Genomic DNA, 20,604 nt, shown 5'->3' with positions numbered 1-20,604 from the left:
TAAGAAATCAAATATGAGAACTCCAAGGTCATTACTAGCAGGGAAAGCAGCATACACTGTATAGTTGGGCAGGAGATTTCTCTTCTGTCCCCACAGGCAGAGTTACTCCACTGTCACACTAGTGGAACAGACACCTAATACATAGTGCTTGGTGTGTGTTTGAAAACTGATGCAGCAAAGCCTTGTTTCCCCATAGCAATGATGCTTGATGTTTCAATGTCTCCTCACACTGAAATTCAATTATATTGTTTAAATCTCTAGATGAATCAGGCCCTGGAAAAAGAATGTGCCAGTTGGGCTGATGATCATAGCTTTGATATAATCTGGGAGCTGTGCAAAGTACAGCTACAAAATTTCCCTGCCTCATAGAGCAGTTGAGTTTTTAGCTATTTTTCATTCCACAGTGGGATAGGATTTCTCATGATATTCATTTAAGAGAGACAGAAACTTAGTCAGAATAATAAGTAGTACTTAAAGTACCAACCAAGGAAGTGAGAGAACAAGTCCCTGATCACCCTGATGGGGACTACATAACCAAAGCTGGTCTCTGACTCCGATGCTGCTTTAATTATCAGACTATTTGAAGGTCTCTCCCAGTTTCTTGTGTATTACAGACATAATTATCCTGTATCAAAGGCATAATTACTGGGCAAGGGAGAGCAAAATACTGACTCTGCACTCCGATAATCTGACACTGAGCATTGGGGCACCCAGGTGTGAGCTGCCTTGATCAAAACAGGAATGCCCTGGCCATAGAAAGACTGAGCTGAAGTTTCCCCATGTCCTCAGAAGAATTATTTCAAACTGACAAACACTATGCAAAATATGTTTCACTTGAAATATTTGATCAAAATCCAGCTTTTGATTAACTGGCATTTTCCAAGGAAACTTCATATTTTCTGAGAAAATTCTTAGGCAGCCATAGCTGTCAACATATCTAAAGTGTGATATTGCCCTCTGATAACTGCCACATATGTACCTCAGCACATCAATTTCTGCATTTGCATGCAGCCTGGAGAGCAAGCTGATTTCCTAAGCTACTTGCCAATACATCTCACATACAAGGAACAAGAACTTTTCTTGCAGTATTGTATGAACCTCGCTCCCAGATCCCTCTCTGTCAATGCCATGAGCCTGTTTCTCAGTCTCACTCAAATCAGCTAATACTCCCCCTTGAGAACACAAGACTTGCAAACACATTTGGCTATTTGAGCTATGGGCCAGTGATTATAGGCTTCTAATCTCAAGATTCAATTTGAATAGTAATTTAAATTGACACAAAGAAGTAATTTCTAGATTTGGTCTGTTACTGTTACAATTGTTCCAGCTTAAAGTGGAAATTCAAAAGGCTACAGATATAGAATGAATATCAAGGTTAAGTCCCTTCAGCTCTCTCATATTTCAGTTAAGGGAATTCAGAGGTTTTCTTTTTAATTGCTGCCTTTTCAGTTTTTGTTTTGAAATAAAAAAAAAAAGACGGTTATACATAACATGAGCAACAAGTAAGCAAAATTAAAGAAATCAGGAAAAAGGTGTGTTTAAATATAATACACAACCACATGTACTACAGTCATTTTCATCTGATGAAAATGCATCATGTTTCCAATAGAACATGCAGCATACACATAAAATTTACATCCTGTTTGTATGCAGGCTTGGCACAATTTGTTGAAACCCCAGTCATCGTTCAGGGCCCTACAATTATTTCTGAGCTGCTTCACTGAAGAACAGCATCTAGAAATAGCTCGTGGGAGTGGGGGATCTGTTAAGCACTCAACAAAAATATTACTCTCCTCATGACGTTCAGTGTGGGGAGGCCTGTAATCTGAGGATGGATGCAGAAATACATTTGCTCCACAAACTGTGCTGTCAGGGAAGGGATGTGACAAGGCAAGGCTGGCAATTGCACCGACAAACACCACCTGGGAGGAATCTCCAGTTATCTCCAAATAGGTTTTGCCAAAAAGCTTTTTTTTTTTTTTTAAGTAGAGGCCCATGTGACAATGTTCTCTGCTGTTCCAATGAAACTTCCTATTTTCCAGTGTTTACTAGCGGGCAGGCACTTTCATGGGAATTCTCAACCTGTGCCTGGGAGGTCTTTCCGCCTCCGCGGCGAGCCGCTCGCCAACACCCCTCCGTCCCTCACTCCCCTGCCCACGGCGGAGGAACCAACCTGAGAGGCTGCCACTCCTTTCGGAGCTGTTGTGGGAGCTGGTGGTGCTGAAATCCTGTGACTGGTTGTGTGGCAATCTATTAGCCAGTCCCTCAGCCACCCGGTAGTCAGGGATGTAAAGCAAGGCTAAGGGTTAAACGGCAAAGGTCACAGTGGCATCGTGGGATTAGTCGACAGCACAAGCACATGCAACACATGCAGTTAGCAAGTCAACAGCAGATGCGGTGGGGTGGCAGTTTTAACTCACTTATTTTTAAAGGCACACCTAGCCTAGCCTGATGGAGGGCAGATGGCTTGGTGATTAGCACAGGACAAAGAGGAATAAAAGCACAGGACGACGTGTTTTGTGATTGTATGACATTCAGCGCGCATGCAAGGAATGTTAGCATTAGTTAAGGTAAATATGAACAGTATCTCACACAACTAAAAAGAATGTTCTAATTCATGCACAGATGATACAGTACAAAGCCAGGGTCTCTGGAAAATAAGAGCTGTAATTACCATTGTTGCCTTTGCCTTGGTCTGGGAGAGAGTAACCAAATCCCATCAGGTCATTTTTTTGCTGAATTGAGCTTTTCCACTGAGGATCAGGTAAATCGACAGCCAGCTCATGGATGCTGTTGGAATGCAGTATCTGGGTGGTGGCATATGGTGTAGCTTGTGTTATTTGGCTGGAACTGTTGTAACTGGTTTTCGTGGTGAAGTCGATGCTGCTGTAAATGGCTCCATCAGAAAGCATAGTAGCAGTTTTATCTCCTTGCCCTGGCACTGGTGGCAGCACATCTGTGGTGAACACAGGGGAATGAAACAAATCATTGATGTACACGAAGCCTGAAAGTATCAAGGTTTAAGATGAGAAATAAATGTGTCATTTTGCACGTTTGCATTTCAGCTGAGACAGGTCCATGAGCCAACGAAGGGAAGATGATGTACAACCATCGCCAAGCTATCAGCATCTGTGACAGGCCTACCACTTGTCCTTCACGTCTCACTGCCTAAAACCATCTTTTTTTTTTTTTTTCTCTCCATACCTTCAGCTTGAAAGTGAAGTTTGGAATATTTCTTTCCTAAAGAATGTTTTCAATTGTTCATTCTATGTCAGAACCAATGAAGCTGTCTGGGTTTCAGGGAAATGATGAAAGGAGAGAATTTACAAATCATAGAGGGAACTTTCTGAGAAAATATGTAGAAAAACTCTTGTATGGATGCCAAAGCCCTCAAAGTAATTTTTTAAGGGCATCACCTTGATTTCCTTGAAGTTTTGTGCATCAGCTTATCTAATTTTCTTTTTGACATTTCTCCTTTTCCAAAAAGAAAAACATGACAAGACCAAGTTGTTCCTGGTATGTGAAAGAAAATCTGTTATTCTGAAGGGATTTAAGTGAATCAGTCCCTCAAAATGGTAAAGCAGTGTTAATAACGGAGAACAACTTGTTCAAATACTCCAGTACATTTACCTGAAGAACAGTACAACACATTTAACTAAATATCTGTTGACTTTTCTGCATCTTTTGAATCATAACACACAGTGTAGTTTATATATTTAATCAGATAGATTGGCAATCTCTCTCCTTACTAAACACTAAAGTGACCTTTGTTGGTGGAATACTAGATCTAGAAACTGAGGTTACTGATGTGTGAAGAAATCTAATGATGACTGGCATGATGTTCCAAGGAGAACCACAGCTCAGCAGATAATCCTTTTCCTTCTCTATCTCAGAGGTCAATATATCAAATGGTACTATTTTTACAATTTATTTAGACTCTGAAAAGTTGAATCAATTCTGGGATGTACTTGTTAAAAAAAATTTTAAAAGCATCATTTATATTCCATTTTCTTTCTACAGGCAGATGGCAGATATGGATTCCAACTGTTAGATCACACTTGAGATAATGCACACTCCTACAGTGAGGATGTTCACATCCCATTCTAGGGATCACAGCCAATTTGGATATACCTTGAGCCCCAAAAAGAAAAGATGATTCTTGCACCTAGACAAGGGCTTAGGCTCTGTTGGGGGTTTTGTGAAACCTCAAGGAATACAGCTGTTCTCTCACTGTCTCAAAGACTTATCCAGCAATGAGCTGTGACACCATTTTCTCCTCCCATTATTTTGGTTGGTTTGTTTGTTTTGGTGTGGTTTGGTTGTGTGTTTTCTTTTTTTTCCCTGGGATGAACATTTAGATCACAGAACGATTTTCTGTTACATTCATGTGTGCAACAGTGAATATTTTAGTATGGACCCTATTAACATCTGCAGTCTCAGGGCAGCAACATAATACTAACAATAAATACACCAATAACAAGTGCTCAGCAGAGACACTGCAGAAACAGAGATTAAATTTGGGTCTATCAGCATGATCTGGTTTTGCAGACAACAGGGAAATGGACACAATCAAGTATTTAAAAGATCTTAATTGTATTAACTTATAACTGCAGATAAGTTGTAAGTGCAAAAAAATTACAATTAATGCAAACTACAGCTCATATTTCAAAATCAGGTTTATTACCATCTATCTGCACACATGCAATGTGCTTTCTAGGGGCTGTACACAAACAGAAAGGCATCTATGTCCAAATACAGTATGAGATGTGAGAGACAAATGCAGTCCATCTTTCTTTCATCCACAGTACGAAGATTTTTCCTTTCCACAATTGGTTTCGTCAAAGTATAATGGCTTGAAGTTTAGTAAATAAATTCTGTTGTTGATGTATAAAGTGAAGCAAATTCAGCTCAACCTGTCTGTGTTGGATTTGCAGACTTAGGGAAGTAAAAACTATCTAAATGCTCATCTCTCAAGTACTCAGACATACATCTGTCTTTTAGAGCACATTTCTGGCAAGAATGAAGAGGTATCATCTCTATACAGTCACTTTAAAACGGAGAACGATACATTGCACACACTTGAAAGGAAAGTTGCATAGCTCTCCACCAGCCAAGAACTTTCAGTCTTTCTTACTAATAAGCTGAGGTTCTCCAGACATTCTGGGAATTTTCAGTACAACCATGGATTACTTTTTTGACCTCAGTGAGATGTATGCATTAAGCACTCAAAGAGTTATTAAATTGCCGTTTTACAAAGTGCCATAATCACCTACTTAAAGTCAAGTGTGATTTTCCCACCAAGCTGTCATAGCAAAAAAACCCACAGTGTACATTTCAGACCTATGTTGAACACGCATTTCCCACTGGATGCTTTCCCCAGAACTCTCCAAAATCCAACTTGTTTTGTAATTCTTGAGATAAATGAAATAGCGCCGAAGTACTTCCAGAGGGAAGCTCTTTCTTGCTGCCTCAGGAGATACAGTACCATTTTGTGGCCTTACATGACTCCAGTTCCAACCTGTGCTTCCCACTCACAGCCTTGCTCTCACATGCCTATCTGGGACATAACACGGATCTCACTTTTAAGGGCAATGTCAGAACTGCTTGCCTCAGCTTCTGACTTTCCAGTGATTGATTGGCACTTTACTGTTTTTAAAATGCTTACAGACCTTTTATATTATCATAGATCTTTTAACCAGTAAGAGTTCTCTCTGTAATGTTAATATTCTATATATATATCTGTTGAAAGACATCTGACTTTTAGTCCATCTTTAATGCAGAAACATCCAATCTCAACTACCGAAACAGATAGGGACAAGTGGTCCCAAATCAGCCAGAATAAAATTGTGAGCTCAACTGTAAAGATCATGGGTGGAATTAAGCTGCTGAATTTCAAAATGTAACTGTTTTATCTCTTGCACAAATTTGGACCTCTGCCTCATCCACACTGAGGCCAAAAACTTCAAAACATGCTTCCAATTTCTGTCATGTAGAGCCAAATGCTAAAAGAAAACGGTAATTTTTCTGTATTATGTGAGCTTAAGAAAAGATGGAAAAGTACTGAAGGGTTTTATTTTCAAGATATTCACAACAAAGAACCTGGTAGATATTCAGTTGCCTTCTAAATATTATCAAAAGTTTTGCTTACTTTTAAATAGTTTTGTATGACAAGAGCTTTACAACATTTTTATATAGAATATAAATCTAGTGTGTTTTGTTGTAATTTGAAGTCACAGTAGTCAAACCACAGGCAGGAGACTTTGCATGGGAATGTATAACTGATATGAGGGATGATTTTCAGAAGCAGGTTCTGGTACACTTCAAAACCGAATTCTTTTCACATTTATCACTTTGATGGTTTTATAGATTTTTTTTTCATTTTAATGCATTTTTGATATATAAGGTTTTCTTGATTTTTGTTTACCTATTCATGTCTTATTTATATGTTCATTTACATTAGGAAGTCTTGTTCTGAACACCACTATGCAGAACTAGCTGTGCTATCACAGAAACCAAGGGACTAACAGAGAGATGTGAATATTACTAAGACTTTTCAAATTCCCATTCTTGAAATTCCCATTTGAGTAAAATATTTGAAAGAAAATAACCCCTCTAAAGGTTCATCATCGTAATAATAAATCATTACCTCATCTCCCCAAAGGTCCTCCCTCAATTCAAAACGGAAGTAAACCCATGAAAAAATCTAAATAGGTCCCCTTTGTATATTCTTTCCTCCAAAGTGAAAGAAAGTTGGTGACTTTCCTTAATTCTTGAAGAATCCATAATTCTTCATGGATATGTTTGAAACAGAGAGCAGGCCCTCAGTGGGAAGAGGATGGGTAAGGTGACAGCAACAATGTTCTCCTGTTCTGCTGAAGGAACATCCTTCCTTCATCCCTCCAGTTTTCCTCTGCTCTTAAGGACATCTTTTTTCCCTGGCTATATTCCCCTGCCCAGCAGATTGCTTATCTCCACACAAAAGGGAATGAGGTTGAGCAACAGATACATTTCTCTTTAGACCATAAGCAGACCCTGTCTCACCACTGTGGGGTAAATTAAAAACTAGACCTACCTTTTAAAGAAGTAAAAAGCAACAGAGCAAAACTAACATTTTAAAGTAAATTTTCAGTCAAATCTAGAATCACACATAGAACTACAAGGATAAAAGCATCACACAGTATTTATCATAAATGTTAACTAATGGGAGCCTATTGTATACTATATGGTGAAATAATAAAAGGAAACCTACCTCCACGTCCAAAATTGCCAAGATCATTGGGTCCACTAGTGCTGTTGTTTACTGGCAGACTTGTGGCAGGCCAGGAGTCTGCAAGCCAAGGATAACTGGGGTCACTTGCATTCAAGAGACCTGGTCGACTGAAGCAGAATAAGAAAAAGAGATATACATACAAATAGATACATGTATACTTAAAATTACAACATCTGTGAGACAACCAGTGATCAAACAAGCCGTATCACTGTTCTCCTAACACCACAGGTAACTAACAATTTAGAAGACTTTAATTTATTTCAATTTAAAATTGTGTAGCCTTGGATGATTTAAAGACCTTGAGCAGTTAATTAAGGTTATATACAAATCAACTTTGTCAGTAGAAGTGGGACTAGGCAGCCGTCGTGACTCTGCCAGAATCCAAATGAACTCCGTTGTCTGTGTGAAACAGGAGTTAGGCAGCACCATCACAGGATCCTACAACAGGGCTGCATGATAAATTACCACCTCAAGGGAGCCATCACTCAAACTGATTGCTCCATATCAGCCATTTCCAGGACTTTGGGCTACTATTTCTTCCTTCCCTTGCATCCCAAATGCATGCCTGTCATCTACAGGCTGGTAACTCTTTCTTTGAGCACTCTTGGATGGTTTAGAGGCAAACAGGTTTGAGTAGGATTAATGGAAAGTCCACAGCTATCTCTATCTGCCACTAAGGCATGGCTTTTATATCCCTCTAATTCCCAGCTTTGAGAGCAGTACTAAACAGCGAGCATGTGAAAGAGAAGGCACACTCGGGCCATAAGGTGCCATATCTCTCTCACCCCAGGATAAACAGGGAAATTTAGCAAGGCAGGTGGATTGTTTGTATTTGTATTTAACAGGGAAAACAAATAATTTCCTGCAGACACCCCCCCTTTCCCCAAATGAAAACAAAAAGCCATCCGCAGTTCTGCAGCTTTTCTAGGTTATTAAAGCACTCATGAAGTTGGAGCAACATCTCCGATCATTGTACTTTATAGACCCCTGCCTGGCACAATCCCTAAGAGAAACATCAGTTTCCATGGAAACGACAATAAGAAGGCCCAGCCATGTTCTCGCCACATCTACTTGCTCTCATTAGGCCTAATCTCTTTTTGCTAAAATATTGATTAAACAGGAGATTGGAAGTTATTACCAGGGCCTAATTACAATCTCCATATTGGCAAAGGGAAAATAGATGAGGATATATGGGCCCGTTATCAGCTTTTATCAATTTCAATTGAGTAGCCAAAGTTGTGGAATCCAGTCCTATCAATCTACAGCCTATTCATCATCCATGAATCATTTATTTCATGATCGATTAACTGTAATTGTTCACTCACAGCAATTTAGGGGGAGCCAATAAGGAGTCTTAAACAACAGCAACTTCATTTGCTAATGTCTAATTAATGCAATAAACATCCTGATAACAAATGAACACATTCTTTGTGATATTTACTACTCATTTCTTCCAGGGCATCTGGGAGATATGAAACATCTGGGCTTGATTCCTACAAAGTGCACAACAGATAGGTCATTAAACCCTGTGGTAAGCTACTTAACTCCTCCTAGTGTTGTCAGTTTTCCCAATGATCTGTTATGACCCAAGTGCATGTTTCAGATCCCTAATTTTAAAAATAAATACAATGGAAAGACCTTTATACAAAGAAACATACCTTCCATTGCTCATTAGTCCTCCATCTCCTCTTTGGAAAGTGACTGTTTTGGTTGGGAGAAAACAAAACAAACAAACATACACACACACACAAGCACACACATATAAGACAGGGAAAAAAATCAATTAGTAATAATTAAAAGTAACAATTCAAACTGCTCAGTGTTCAAGATAGGAGGTTTCTTGGCATCATCACTCAATAAAGTACAGAAATTATAAGAACAGGATCAAGCACATCAGGGTTACAGTTTGTTCAGGATTTCACTGCACGTTACTGACTGACACCAACTTGCTCTGTAGCTTGCAAGGCAAACCAGCCATCTGGGCAAAAGGCCTGAATTTACCACAGGTCCCTTCATATGGCTTTGCCTTGCAAGACCGAGCCATGTGATGAAATTGTTTCTTGGCATGCTTTTGCTTCAGTACATAATGACATTGCACCAGTGAGTTAATAACATCAGGTCATAATGCAGTAATATAGTGTCACCAAACAAATATGCCATTTCCCAAGACAAACAGTCCTGGGAAAGAGGTGGCAGCTCTATTACAGATGAAGGGATGGAAAAAAATCATACAGCTGCACCATTTCCATCAGAAGAAGAGTTTAAGAACTAGCAGCCACACATAAATGCATACATGCCAGTGTCACTGGGAAGAAAAAGTGTTTCCAGTCTTCCATACACATTTTGTGTCTCCATTCATGGGTGTTTGACAAAAACCAGCCTCTTCCTTATCTATCTTATTAACAGGATTACATTTCAGGGCAATACAGGTAAACCCACATTACTGGTGAGGTGCTAATTGACAACATTTGATGCTCCTTTTTGAAGCACTGGCAAATATTTTGAGTCAAGGCCAACAGACTACTCTGGTCCTCAGTGGCAATATCCCATTATTTATTGTCAAGCATAGATAAGGCAGACTATTAAATTATATCAATGTCCTGGACACCTGCATCCTTACAGGCCTCTGACAAGATGAGGGTTTGAATTTCAAAGAGAAATGGAAAAGTCTGTGGCCAGATTATTTTAAAATAGGCCTTGGTTTGGAAATACTATTTACCTTTGTAAGACATACATTCCCATAGTTAAATTATAGCTCCTAGAATATTTGCAAGATTTTCCAAGTATTGGTCCAAACTACACTAATTCAGAATTAGGGTATTATCCACTATTCTAATCAGACAAAATTACTACACCCAATAGGAATTCTGTGATCATTAAAAAAATTAGCAATGGCATAAATCCACTGGGAAAATACTTCTGATACCTTATAGAATCCTTGTCACTTTATTAACTCCTAGGACAATTTCACAGTCTACATTCAGCAAAGGGGACAAAACTGGCCCTCTGGAAGCTCTGCTGGAAGAGTCCTTGGGTAGGGTGATTAATTATCCTTCACTGCAGAGCAGACTAATATCAATATCAGAAAATCACTGCAGTCATATGTCACATCAAAATGGTTAACAGCTGAATTTTGAAAGGATGTAATCAAACCAATTAAAGAAAAGAAAATCAAAATGCAAGTATGAAAAGTATTAAATAAAAGTCTGCTATCAAAAAACAAGACATGGTAATACACTGCAGGTAATTAATTTTAGAGCCAATGCTACTTTCTCTAACAGGTTGTCAAATGACTGTATCACTCATTGCTTAAAAGTAAATAACCTGAAGTGGTGTAACTATCATGAATATGCAAAAATGTGGGCACTGTCTGGCTGTTTCAAAGTATCTCAGTCAAAAGTACATGAGATGTTGCTTCCTTTCTCCTCCTCCCCTTCAAATTTAGTACTTGATTTCTTCAACTTTCTGCATTTCACAAAGTGACAAGAAATAAGGAGAATGAGAAACAAAGGCTAATTTGGTAACAACCCATAATAATGAAGTTTACAGATTTAAGGGAATTCCAGTAAAACATATTTTCTAAAAAATGCTTGGGATTAATGCTCTTTTTCAGATTATCATCCACCAGAAATAATTTTGAAGTTATTTTGTCACCGATCATGTAGCACATACAGGTGTGTGAGATTTTAACTTTGCATATCATATGGAAAAAAAAATCCCAACAGTATTTGTGGTCTTCAAAATATTTATATCCCTTGTGTACCTTTATAGAGCAAAGCTAAAATGGAGGAGTTAGTAGGAGATTGCAGCAATGTTTGCCTGACACATTTTATTTTCTGGGTAGTCAGGGATGGGAAAACTCCAAGGCAAGCTGTGAGAAACATATTGGGAAGACATGGCACCAAAACCTCACTGCTAGAGCCACAGTGGCTGCAGGTTGGCTGTGGCATATGAGATTGTTGAGAAGAGACAAGTATCACAGCATTTGCTCCTTTTTCTTCTACCTGTGTATCCTTGTGGTAGGAACTACTTCTTGTTTTGTTTTGGGTTTTTTTGCCTACATTAATCTCACACCCTCCCAATAAAAGCAGTGTTTTTAGAATAAAGGTTCAGCTTAGTTTATTAAAAAAAAAAAAAGAACCTATCTTGCAGTGACACTGTTTTTCCTGGGGAAGACTGTGCTTATGTGATGTGTATGGAACTGGGAGGGAATACAGGTTCTTTCCTTTACCCTCCACCCTGTATACCAACGTGTGCAGTGAGAAAACAAACAAGGAAATATTACAGTTATTTACTACGCTTGGTGGAAAAGGTTCTGGAATATTAATTAAGCGTGCCAAAATTCCTCTTGAAGCGTGGACATGTCACCAGGATGCTACAGAAAAAAAAACCAACAAAACCTATTCCTGATGCCATCCATGAATGGGCTACCTAAGGCTGGATAGAGAAGGTGCCTTTCTTTTAGCATCAGTGTTGTGAAAGGAAAGACAGCTAACAACAGAAGATATGGTCAGGCTGCCAACACAAGCACTATGTTTATCATCCCTGCCATACATTTTGTCAGCATTTTTGCCTGCAGTTTGATTTCTGCAATTACAAAACAAGTCTAAACGCCTGAATAGAAGCAGACTTAATGCAATGCAGGCTTGTAGATGTCACTGTGAAAATAAAACACACAGACAGCTGGCTTTATTTATCCTGCCTCCACTTCAAAAAGCAGCAGAGCTATTTCAAGGGGCAATGCAAGAGGAGGAAGGGAAGGATGTCCCTATCACTGACCCACCCATCTCCCTTGCTTTTTATCACCAAGGAAGCAAATCAGCTCTTTGCATCTGATATATGTTCTTAGAAAGGCTGAAGACCTGCAGGGATGAGATTGGTTTTCAGAAGAAGATGAAAAAATAACCCCTGCATAGAGAGATTTTGAAGGAATCCCCACCAGCTTATACTTCAAGGACTGTAAAAATGCAGAAACATAATCCAAAGTGCATTTTAAATGCATAAATATTTCGGGAAATTATATTGTATATATTTGTATGAAAACCAGCATATGTTAAGGAGCTTTTCAGACGCTTTTTATTAAATATATAAGGAGGTACCAAAACCATTTACTAATATTATCTGACAAGGTTAAACTTAATCTTCATGCCTGCTAGAACTGGAAAAATATGAATGTATAGTAAGTCGACATTCTGAGGCAAGAAAGCCTTATAAAGCTTTAGAAAGCTTTCTGTATGCCTATCTCTAGTAGGCCACATTTTCCTACTGCAAATGAAAACTTTAATGTTGCCAGCCAAGTCTCATTCCTTTTTCTGATAAGCTGTTTCTCAAATATGAATGTAGATTAATCCTCTTTTAATAAGCATTAACTCAGAACAGATAATCAGCACATAAAAATTCCATCAAATCTTCTGTCTACCTTTGGATGATTCTGTCATACAGTTTATCCACATTTAACAGTTTCAGGAGTTGCACATAAAATGCATAGCATTTCATGATTCTCTATCTATTTTTAATTTGGTTTTTGTTTATTCAGTTCTGTGAAATCTTTAATCCCAAGGAGCACTAGTCACTAAATAAGCTTATCTACTCATAAGTGAAAATACATATTTACTTTTTTTTGCATGGCTGATGGCCTAGACACTTGAAAACACCTGAGTATTCAAGTGAGTGGGTATTGGCACAAGTTTGAGGGCACAGAAAAGATAAAGAGATAAATAAACAAATTCTGTTTTGTCACTCTAATACAGCATTGAAATAATTAATCTGTTATACAAGAAGTGTTCAGATATCTCTTTTGTGCCATCTATCTTTGTATCCTGTGCAAGCCCATCATGCATGTTTATATCCAGGCAATTGTCCAAGTAAAGTCTAACCAGAAAAATACCATAAAACCCCCAGTACCTTAGCTTTCACAGAAACTCACAAAAGTATCTATCTTTTCATTACAGAAGTGATGGCTGAAAAGTAGTAACACTTGTATTTACTGTTTCTGTACCAGATTTGGGGTTGTTGATAGTATGTCATGGCCACAACAATGTACAGTTCTGGCACAGCTGCAGATGATGACACTGCTACTTATCAATAGTAGTCTAACAAACATATTAGCTAATCATATGTCTTGCAGTATTGGTACTACTGAGAATCAATGGTCTGATGAGCCATGATGGGGGAAAGGGAAGTGATGTACGGAATTGTGGCTCAGTAACCACTGGAGTCAGTTCAACTGAAAGTAACCAAAAAGATTTAGCTGCGATTTTCAATGTCACTTTACTTGTGACCCCATCTGAGCAATCTCTCAGTGCTTATGAATATGTTCACAAAGACAGAAAGCTCAATGAATTTAACTCAATCAGTTATTCTTCTCTGACACAAATCGTTACCAATTGCCTGACATTTGCTGTTTGCTCTTCTCCTACATGGAGTGTTACAGTAGTTTAGTCTCACTGCAGAAATTATACATCTTAGGCTCCTAATAACAGAATACAAATAACAAATGATCCTAGTGAATGGCCCGTAATCTGAAAATTACCTGAAAGAATATTTTTAGCAAGTAATTATAAAACTGCAGGATCAAGACTTTTGAACAACTATTTTTGGTGTTCTAAGTTCTATATACAGGCAAATACAGTTGATGAAAAACAACCCAAAAAGTATTCACATCAGAAATAATGGAGGGTTTGTTTTGTGTGTGAAATAAAGTAAGTATGTGGATGTTCCATTAAAAGATTCATTTCTCTTTATCATACAATCAAATGTGCATGTTCTGCAACTCTCTGAAGGATTTAAAGCAGACATCTGAACAAAAGTTGTGCACCTTCTAAAATCTGAGTATATTAGGATAAATTCATCTTTAGTAAAACTTCATTGACAGCTGTCTCTGATGGGATTCTGAAAGCTACATACCTCTCTCTAAATAATTATATCTAAAACCAAACCATTTATGAATCATAACTTTGAAGGGAACAACACACAGTTGTGAGTGACTAACTCCCAGAAGCACAGATACATTTGTCTAATTTGTATATTACCAATGGCAAATTCAAATACTAGAGAATTAACAAAGTTTCTTATGGAACTCTGGATATAAAGATAAAAAATATGGACTATGTTCTGTCCGAAGGAAGACTTTTTTTTAAATTAATGATTGTTTTTTTGGACTTGACTACTGGATGACTTAGGTTCTCAGTGCCTCCAGAAAATGATGACAGGCCAGGAAACAGAACTACGGCTTGTTTTAGTTCTAGGAAGTCCACAAGATGTCAGAACTACCTTTAAAAAAAGCACATTTTTGGCAGTGCCTCTGACATATCCTAGTTACCCAGCACATGTGGACCAAGAGCATTAAATCATGCACAGTCACTGTGGCTCCAGCACAACGCACATGCCAATGTATGCTACAAACACCATGGAAAGTTGTGTTTAAAGACAGCTGACAGTGGCATAGTTATAGGAACCAAACACAAAGATGGATTATTTAATTTTGGAAAAAAACCCTACGTTGTCTCTCAAAGAAAAGCCAGTAAAGCATTTAGGTTAGGAAGTGTTGTGCCACTACTTGCACTAACTTGGCCATACCTGCCTGGGAGCTAGAGGAGCAATCCTGAGCCCCCAGGGCTTTTCCACAAGGACACTTCTCCTCTCTCACAATGTCACAGGCCCTTGGGGTAGACTCCATCACCTTCGCTCCTCTGTCCTGACAGTCATTTGCCCTTTCCTGCTAAGGTAAACACACAAGCTGTGGCTGAAGACAAGCAAGAGTGAGAAAGCAGCTACCTGAGCATGAGGACTGGTTCAGCAGTGCAGTGGGAAGACTGGACTCTATCACATGGATGGCAGAGAGGACAGAAGAGGAGACAGCTTTGGTAAATGAAACTGAGGGGCCAAACTACACACAGAATACTTTACAGACTTCTGCTGGAAAATGATCAGATTTATCAGTCTTTTATACTGTAACACTGAGGTACCATTATTTTTAAGTTTTTAAATGTTGCGATTAGGTATGAGAGCAGAAGCTATTTATTTGTATCCATTATTACTATTAATTCTATACTCTATTTTTCCTGGCTATCCATATGTTGAACAAGCTGTTTGCAACCTGCTGTATCAGCCACACTTCGTTTATCCTTCACATGTCTTTAATCGTGTTTATGATAATGGTCTACCGTATGCTATCTTTTTTAAGATACAAAAAATAGGATACCAGCTTTGAACTGGGTAGTCAGAAAAAAACAAAATACTTCAATTCCAAAATCCCTGTAAAGGAAATGAGTGCATCAGTTAATCACTAGGTTGCCTGAAGATCTGAACACCTCACAGTAAAGCAAACATGCATAGCTAAAAGCTAAAGTGGAAGAAACTTCCATTACTCCACTGCAAAAATGTTCAAGATACTTTAGCTTTAAAATCAAAATTCAGTTATATATGACTAATGCTTGTTTATGGTAAGCTAGTTCAAGCATCTTGTCCTGCAAATTACTTTCAAAGCTGCATTATCTCAAGGAATTAGATGAGTAAGTATGCAGAATTACAATGACAGAGACATTAATGGTGGCAGATTTTATTATGTTCCCCTTGGATCACTAGGGAAATAAATACTACATTTTTATCACAGATAGGCAGCCGAAGTATTTCTCCTTGTATTTGGTTTTGATTCTGCATATCTCACATGTTCATAAACACTTAGATAGCTAATGTTTGCAGTGATGTGTTGGTGAAGTAAGAGACAGACTAATGGACAGTACCTGCAGGGGTGAAGGTGAAGGACTGAACTGCAAAACAAGAAAGCAAACACATTGTGAGTTACACACCCTGAGAAAAAGCGCTAATTGCAGGGCACGAGTTTCCTCTGGAGTTTACTCAAGTTGGAGTTGAATATCATGAGCAGGACATTGCAGCTGAGCTTAAAGCACTAACCAGCCAGCAGCCAATGAGAGACCATGGTTGGAAAGATGAGCAGTGAATTTCAACATTCACATTTGAAGACTTTCTGTGTGGACATGCTGTTCTCTGAATTGAAAACATTAGGATGAATTTTGAAGCATGATCTGTTATCTACATTCCTTGCTGAAAGCATACACAATTTCATGATGCAATGGTCACATCACACTTAGATGCAGCAAACATCATGAGAAGGAATGAGTTGCAGGAGACACAGTTTATTACGACTATTATAATTACTTACAGCTATGCATTTAAATGTATAAAAGACTTTGGTCTCAATTCTCCCCTGCTCTTCCCCAGTATGTCAACTCACATACAGGGCTAATAATTCTCCTTTTTAAGAAAAGACTAATTTTAGCTTGTGTCCAAAACTCTACGTAGGACTCTTTCCTAAGACGAATAACAGCCCAGCTGTCCTTTAGTATGAAAAATCTTGGGATATAGAATGATATTTCATAGAAACACATCTATAGGTGTGTGTGAGAGATATTAGTTTCTCAGTTAACAACACCCTACCTCTCAGAGAGTAAAAGTCACTGCTGTTAAAGGAAAGAAAAAAAAAAAACCAACAAATCGAAAATGCGCAACCCATGAACGTCAGAGGTTACATGGTGACACAAGATGAGGTTCCCCAGAAACCAAGAAAGTCCAAAAGCCACTGCTCTCCTTCCTCTTGTCCTCCATTGCTCATCTCATGTTTTCTTGACCTGCCCTGTTTCACTAAACAGGAAGGACTGAAAAACAGCATGAGAGAGTTTCCTTCTGGTTTAGTGAGCCCAGTCAGGACACTGAGGAGTCTCATGATGGCTAATGCTAAGCTGAGAAGGACATTTTGGCTGTGAATGAATGTGGGTTTTTGGCAAGGAGTTAGAGATGCTCAGTCACTTAGGGAACCTGTGTCCTCAGGTTCATATGTGATAACTTGTCATAGAAGAGTGCTTGTGTAACTTCAGTGTGATAAAATGTCAACATTAAATATGCTGTGTCCTCAACTGGGCAAATCTTTCTCAAAAAGAAAATGTTTTCTCTTTTTAAATGTTAATAAGCACTTCTAGAGAACCTGTCTCAATACCTGAAGAACGGGGGGGGTTGTGTGTTAAATTAGGCTTCAGAGTGACCTTTGGTAAGTGTATTTATTTTTCCAAACATAGTTTTCAAAAACCAATTTGTAACTGGAACAAACATTTGGTACAAGAGGACATTCCAACATGTTCTACCTCAAAGACAAAACTTTTTATGGTTTCTGCCGTAAGTAAATTTTGACCACACTTCTCTGTCTAACACATCACTCTTCTCTTCCAGCTATAGGTATGAAGTCACTGATTAAGCACCTCCATTTATTTCCCATGCACATGGCTTCAGAGACATGGAAATGCATGGAAATTAAGGAGAAGACCAAATACTCTCTAACCTTCCTTATGAGGGTCTAGTCTAGTTCATATTTGAACATATGAGTAGATCTGCACTGTTAACAGAGTGCCTTCTGAGCAAGGAACAAGAGGTATAGTTAATCCTCCTTGTGCCTTTTTTTTTTTCTTTAATGCTAGATGTGCTGGAGATGTAAAAATACTGTCTTATGATAATGATGAAATGTGGTACCGAGCAGTGCATTTAAAGCTTCTCATACAATAGCAGTTTCACAGCATACATTAAAAACAAGCATACAAAGTTCACCCAGGACACTTTTGCTGGAAGTTCAACGTGTTTTTTAAGTAGGTTTAACAGTCCCTGTTCTCTTCACGACCAAACCTGATGAGATGGTAATAAAGCTCCTGTTCTTACCAGCATAATTGCTGAGCCCCTTCCTCTTCTTTCTTCGCCAGTAGAGCCAGATGCTGAAACCCATCAGAATCACCCAACATGCCCCACCGATGCCAGCTATAAAGGCAGGCTGTTTGACAACATCAGTGATTTGCTCAGTTATGCTGTTGTTATTTTCCGTGATGACAACTTCATTACGGCCTCCTGCAGGAAAGAAAGTCACAGGAATGTGGTTATTATGGATTCTGTAACAAAAACAGGAAGCAAGGACTGCAAATGAAAATTGGGGGGAAAAAAAAAAAGTAATGGACCTCAAAAGAATTATCCACAGTAGAAGAACTTTAAGGAGTAGCAATGCACACCAGAAACCCAGTGTTTCTAGAGAGTAAATCCATAGCCATTTTGCAAACATATATTTGAAAAGATAGATCTACAGCGCACTATCAAGTAATCTAACAGATGTAAATCCAGAGCTTTTTTTTTTTATATACAATATACATACTTGTTGGTTTGTTTTCACATAATTACAGACAGGATGCAATAATGAGAAAATGGATTATAGGAAACTAATAAAAAATAAATCAAGCAGTCAATAAATAGCTTTTTCCAAATGAGAAATCCAAATACAAAATATGCTACAACATCAGAAGACAGTTTCTTCTCTCATTGCCGTCAGCATGCCAAAAATTCTTACTTAACTCATTTATTTTCCCTGAATGCTAGAGTTTCCAAATTTGAAATCAAATATAAAGTGTGTTTTCCAGAACTTATTTCGTGGGGAAAACAATCCATACAAATTCTAAGTGTACCAGCTTTGACACAAAGCAGAAAAACACACAGTTAACTGCAAACTCTAAGCAATCACAGCAACAGATGCTATTTTTTTTCACGTACAATATGCATGACAAATTCTTAACATTAACCTGTAAGAAATAATTATTACGTGGAATCCCAATTAAAGTGACATGCATCAAAAATTACTATATAGGATCTTAAATTCTACATTACATTAGAAAACTGTAAATTCCAGTAGATGCTTCCTTTCCCCCCCCCTTTCTCTAAAAGGGAACTTTTTCAAAAGAAACAGCTTGATGTCTGGCTGGAAAACAAATGATCATAAAAATCTGATTGGAAATTCAGGAAATGCTGAAGTATATAGTTCTAGGACCAGCACTTCTCTACTTCAAATCTCCCCTTGTCAAAAATAGTTAGTTTTAAAATTAGGAAATGCAGAACATATTTTTCTGCAAAAAAAACCCCCATGAATACTGATTCTATGTACATTTGATACAAACTGCCCACATCTGCAGTTTTGAAATTCGTGAAATATTATCCATCTTTTCCGGTAAAATCATTTATATAGTTCAATCCTTGAAATGTTTATGTAATATCACCAGATGCCTCTGTGCATGCTGAGGAGCTGCAAGAGTAGCTATTCTACTGAAACAAAGAAGATAGAAACACTATGATTCTCAATTTTGAAAGTCTATCACACACATATAAAGGTAGTTGAATATTTCAATAAAACACTGAAATGGTCATTCAGAGGAAATTATTAAAAGTATTGTATCATTATGCCTTGCTGTGAAAACAGGATGTATTCCTCTTCTGTAATTCAGCAATGGTTAGATTTACCACTCACTTCTTTCAACAGACCAGCTTGCTGGCTTCAGCCTAAAGCCACCAAACAGGGTCACTGGCTAAAACAGATGTGAGAATTCTGACACTTCCAGTTCTGTTTCCACAGACACCTCTCTGCAGGTGACCCAGAGCCAAGTTGCCAATGGGGATCCCTCACGGAGAGCCTGTTGGGCTGAACATGCCCTCCCTGCCCCACTCCCTCGGGGACTGGTTCTGCCCAGCACTGCCCCAGCCAAGATGCAGCTTCAGGCCCTCGATGGTGTGCAGAGCTGGGCTGAGTTACTCGGGAAGGACCGTGATGCGCTGCATCACATTGCTATCACACTGCTGATGATCTCGGGGGTTTTATTAAGCTTTCTCTCTTTCAGCACCATGTCAATATTTAGTACTGATGACCGTCTGCTTCTGCAAACAGACTGTTAAAACTGTGCTAGAGCTTGGCTTGCTTTCAGTCGTTCTGGGCAAGAAACAAAATGGGCTTCCCGCAAGCAAAATAGGTCCCGTGGAAGGATGCTGACAGACTAGGTCTGGTAATGGATAAAAAGGCAGTACACCAGTACTGGTGTCATCTGTCAGTCTACACTGGCCATGCTGGTGAGCTCTACTAATACTAGGGCCTGGGAGCTGCAGCTGTCCTTTCCTGTGCTCTCCTCTCTTGTCTTGCCTCTGCCAAAGGCCCAGTGGTTTCCAGTTCTGATGCAGTAAGGGAGAATGGAACTGAGTGAGCACTTGTGACAAAGAAAAGAAGGGAGACAGTGATAAAATCCTTTTATCTGATTTTCCCCTGTTTTTAATGCCCATGGAACCAACTACAGGTGCACCCCAGTGCTGAAAGAGGAAGGGTTGTGAGTAAAACTAATAGAAAGAGGCACTCTATGGCATGCTCTTCCAGGACCACAATTGATTTTCTAGTAGAAATCAGCAAGGGAATCTGTGTTGTTTTAATTGCCATTAACTTGGAGTTAATTTCTGTGCCCTTTGGAGGAGAG

The 20,604-nt window shown here is 38.6% G+C and overlaps 1 protein-coding gene across 1 annotated transcript in view; it reads right to left on the bottom strand.

Annotated features, from left to right (window-relative positions):
• Positions 1–20,604, bottom strand: part of ROBO2 (roundabout guidance receptor 2) — an 882,996-nt gene that overhangs the window by 40,100 nt on the left and 822,292 nt on the right. The window contains exons 18-21 of the mRNA XM_025895584.2: positions 17,996–18,178; positions 8,929–8,971; positions 7,250–7,377; positions 2,675–2,956 (exon numbers count right to left, since the gene is read on the bottom strand). Coding sequence (XP_025751369.1) covers positions 2,675–2,956; positions 7,250–7,377; positions 8,929–8,971; positions 17,996–18,178 — 636 coding nt within the window. The remainder of the gene's footprint in view (positions 1–2,674; positions 2,957–7,249; positions 7,378–8,928; positions 8,972–17,995; positions 18,179–20,604) is intronic.

The sequence above is a fragment of the Manacus vitellinus genome, unplaced genomic scaffold, assembly GCF_001715985.3.
Source record: "Manacus vitellinus isolate BGI_N305 unplaced genomic scaffold, ASM171598v3 scaffold_34_pilon, whole genome shotgun sequence".
Classification (NCBI taxonomy): domain Eukaryota; kingdom Metazoa; phylum Chordata; class Aves; order Passeriformes; family Pipridae; genus Manacus; species Manacus vitellinus.
The sequence above is the reverse complement of the archived record's forward strand: the minus strand, read 5'-3'. Positions and strand labels throughout refer to the sequence as shown.